This window comes from Odontesthes bonariensis, chromosome 20, assembly GCF_027942865.1.
Source record: "Odontesthes bonariensis isolate fOdoBon6 chromosome 20, fOdoBon6.hap1, whole genome shotgun sequence".
Lineage (NCBI taxonomy): Eukaryota > Metazoa > Chordata > Actinopteri > Atheriniformes > Atherinopsidae > Odontesthes > Odontesthes bonariensis.
In genome coordinates, this window is record NC_134525.1 from 5,729,135 (window position 1) to 5,733,414 (window position 4,280).

General features: G+C 41.0%; 1 protein-coding gene across 1 annotated transcript; it reads left to right on the forward strand.

The window, feature by feature from the left end:
* The first annotated feature begins 578 nt into the window (after positions 1-578).
* Positions 579-3,781, forward strand: mc4r (melanocortin 4 receptor). Its single transcript, XM_075452704.1, has one exon. It carries the CDS (start codon positions 957-959, stop codon positions 1,929-1,931), a length of 975 nt encoding a protein of 324 aa, XP_075308819.1. The 5' UTR covers positions 579-956; the 3' UTR covers positions 1,932-3,781.
* Positions 3,782-4,280: the final 499 nt, after the last annotated feature.

Consider the following 4,280-nt stretch of genomic DNA (forward strand, 5'->3'; position numbering starts at 1 on the left):
CAGTTTCCACGGTGGCCTCACCTGTGCTTGCCCATATGGGTTTCAAGTTGCTGAGTGGCTTTAGTTGGACTTTACTTTGTGTGATGTGTTTATCTGTATTGCCTTTGGAATAATTTAAGGCTTAGGGTAACCCTAACCCCTAACCCTTCAAGTTGCACCTTGAAACCTATATGGGCAAACACAGGTGGGGCCACAGTGGAAACTGCGGACAAACCCTGTTGGGACCCTTATCTGCAGCCCAAATTTAAACCTTATGGGCCCCACATGGACATGATGGCTGGGTATATTTATTAATCAAATAAAATTTGCATATCTCTACCCCTTGTTCAATGTTGAATGTTTTCAGTGCTATGTGAAAAATATATTTCTCCATTTCATGTTCTAATCGCCCTACGAACGATAATGATGGTGGCGTAGCAACATTCGATTCATTTAAAATCTCCATTCATGTGTCAGCCCACACTCTGCTCCTCCCCCTGCCTTATTGGAGAGCAGATAGGACAGAAGAGCGCGGGGGAGGTGTGTGTGCCCGGTATAATAGCAGCGAGAGACAGAAAGAGACGGAGAGCTGAGTGTGAAGTGATGATCCGCCTGCAGTCAAACAGCGAGCTGCTGCACTCTGCATCTCATGTTCCTGCTCACTGTTTATGAGCCTCACACAGGTTTTCTGCTTCACTCCTTTAACTTGTCTTTTCTCACATCGTTTAGAGAACATTTATTTTCACCTCTCACTACTCCAGAGCAGTGAGGTTGTCTTTGGTTGAGAAAGCTGTCTCTCTTGGGAAGTCTGAAGATTGAAAAAGGAAAGAAACACTTGTTCATTCTTCTCCAAGGGTGCCAATGTTGTCCAGAAGATAACAGGCTGGAGATTTTAACACTGGCGAACTAGATGGACATATAACAACAAAGAGAAGCAAGACCTACCCCGGAGGAGCAGGGAGTTTAAAGGAGCCAATATGAACTCCACAGAACAACATGGATTGATCCACAACAGGAGCCTCACCTCAGGCAATTCGCCTCTTGACAAAGACTTTTCCGAGGAGGAGAAGGACTCATCGGCAGGATGTTACGAGCAGCTGCTTATTTCCACAGAGGTTTTCCTCACACTGGGCATTGTCAGCCTGCTCGAGAACCTTCTGGTTGTTGCTGCTATTATCAAAAACAAGAATCTTCACTCACCAATGTACTTTTTCATCTGCAGCCTTGCGGTTGCTGATATGCTCGTGAGTGTCTCCAATGCCTCAGAGACTATTGTCATAGCACTCATCAATGGAGGCCGCCTGACCATCCCCGTCACGTTGATAAAAAGTATGGACAATGTCTTTGACTCTATGATTTGCAGCTCTCTCTTAGCATCCATTTGCAGCTTGCTGGCAATCGCCGTTGACCGCTATATCACCATCTTCTACGCCTTGCGATATCACAACATTGTCACCCTGCGGCGAGCAATGTTGGTCATCAGCAGCATCTGGACGTCCTGCATCGTGTCCGGCATCCTGTTTATCATCTACTCAGAGAGCACCACAGTGCTCATATGCCTCATCACCATGTTCTTCACCATGCTGGTACTCATGGCGTCGCTCTACGTCCACATGTTCCTGCTGGCGCGTTTGCACATGAAGCGAATCGCAGCCCTGCCGGGCAACGCACCCATCCAGCAGCGAGCCAACATGAAGGGCGCCATCACCCTCACCATCCTCCTTGGGGTGTTTGTGGTGTGCTGGGCGCCCTTTTTCCTCCACCTAATCCTCATGATCACCTGCCCCAGGAACCCCTACTGCACCTGTTTCATGTCCCATTTCAACATGTACCTCATCCTCATCATGTGCAACTCCGTCATCGACCCCATCATCTATGCTTTTCGCAGCCAAGAGATGAGAAAAACCTTCAAAGAGATTTTCTGCTGCTCAAACGCTCTCTTGTGTTTGTGATCTGTGCATAAAATGTTTGCAGAGCTACAACCTTGAAAACACAGCCTGAAATTATTTCAACAAAAAACGGACTTTGGGGGTTTGAGCTGTAATCACTCTGGACTGCTGTAAATGATTGATAAACTGGTTTCTTAAATCAAGTTGCTTAAGAGGTAGGTGTCCACCTTGTAACATAGAGCGCAGTCCTGTATACAAATGCTATTTTACTCTGTAGTGACAGTTCTAAAGTGCAATTGGGAGCCAATGTGCCCAGCATGCATGTAAAATCATACACACACTATCTATCTATCTGATCTATCATCATTCACTACTGGAAGTTACTTTCATAACTAAGTGTTGATGAGGTCTTGAAATGTCAGAACATAAATACCGCATCATCCTGCTCAACTAACAATGAGATTATGACACACTACCTCCATGTTTGACAGAGTAATCAGACAATGTGCAAATACACAGACATTTACATTTCCTCTCTTTGTTTAGACTATCAAAAAATATACAAAAATCCCAGCAATGTTTACTTTTTTTAAGATATGAGATAAAAGCCTTAACATCAAACTTTAGTGGTATTTTACTTGAGTCGGTGCAGAAATTTAGGAAAATGCTATTTGTTTTTATGAGGATGAGAGCACTGACATCAAACTAGATTACTGTGAAGATGAAAAAGCAAGAGCACAAGCAACAAAGTTCACTTTTCTGTCTTTGTGATTTCTCATGTCCATCCTGTTTTTTATGATGCTCAAGCACAAAATTTGTTGAATGTCATCATAAATGATCGATCGGCATGGTTGTAAAATGACTCACAGGGTAAGAAAACATTACACTGGATGTACAGAACACCAGTCCAGCTGTGTTCAAATACATGTTAATGTATTTCTCAGGCACATTTTCTAAATAACATGATGCATTTCTGCTTTAAATTAGTATTTTTTTAGCTTGATTTGGATAGAATAATAGGAGGGCCACAAAAAAATATATTTGTTAAAGAAAAAGAACAGAAATGTGGAAATAAGAGGATATATAAAAGAATGAATACATGTGAAAATGAATGAAAACATCTGCTGTTTTTCTGTTTATCGTTTGCCTGTAGATTTCCACACACATTCATGTTTTTCTCTTTTTGTTTTCTGATATATTTGATTTTTTTCATGGCATTTCCTTCATTCCTTCATAAATTTTCACCAATAAGCTCTGAGCTTTTGGTAGCGTTATCATTTATAATCTCTCTTCGAAGCATAGCAACAAAGAGAGATGAAAATAAACTCCCTTTATATTCTCTACATGATGATTATTGCCAAAACAGGCCTACCACAGAGGCCATGCATTCCACTATAGCTTGTAACGTCTGCTTATTTTCATTCAATTTCTTGTAAATTTGTGGTTTGTGTGGGTATATTTGTGAGAATTTGCACATGTTGGTGTTACCAACTCTTACTTTTAGCATGCACACCAGACAATAAAAGTAGAGTCGATTATGTTATGTTCATGTTACAAAGATGACTATACTGAATGTATTTTTCTGTATGTGTTGTATAACTTGTTATTGTTGCCTTGAATATGCTGCACTGTGATGTAAAAAAACAACAACTGTGTTCTTTGCAACAGTGTATATTTATTATAGTCTATGTAGGTAAACTATATTTTTAATGTTGCCTTATTTATTTATGCTTTTGCAAACTTGAAGCGCATATCTGAGCATTTCTGAAAATGCACATGGAAACTGATATAAGTGCGTGACTGGTTTTCTGATGGGAGCCTTGACTGGACTGGGATTCACGTGTGTCTCTTTGAAAGTATTTGCTTGATCAGTACATCCTCTTAAAACTGCAGCTGTGACTTCAATAAATCATTCTAAAACCTCAGTCGTGCGGCTCTATTTGTCAGCCTTTCTATGGAGTGCAGACTTTAGCCTTTACACAATAGTTTAATTGTTGAGCTTTCACCTTACAGGAAAAAAGTCAGAGTTTCTCATATTCAGATGTGAAAGCAACCATTTTTACAGATCACCCATCCATTTTCTATACCCGCTTAATCCAATTCTTTGGTCACGCTGTCAATGTTGTCATTGGGCAATTTAGATGTAATTTTAGATTCAATTTAGAGTCAGCAAATACCCTAACAAGCACGTTTTTGGACGCTGGGAGGAAGCCGGAGTACCCGGACAGAACCCACACATATACGGGGGGAAACATGCAAACTCCACACAGAAAGGCCCCAGCTGAGATTCGAACAACGCATGCTCTTGCTGTTAAATAGATGCTCATATGAACAGCAACATCAGATATAGTACACTTTGTCATTTCTGTTTTACCAAAACAAAGTCTAAAGAATTACCCCACATGAATACAG

Coding starts and splice junctions, on each gene's coding strand:
- mc4r (XM_075452704.1), top strand. CDS start 957: ATGAACTCCACAGAACAACATGGATTGATCCACAACAGGAGCCTCACC.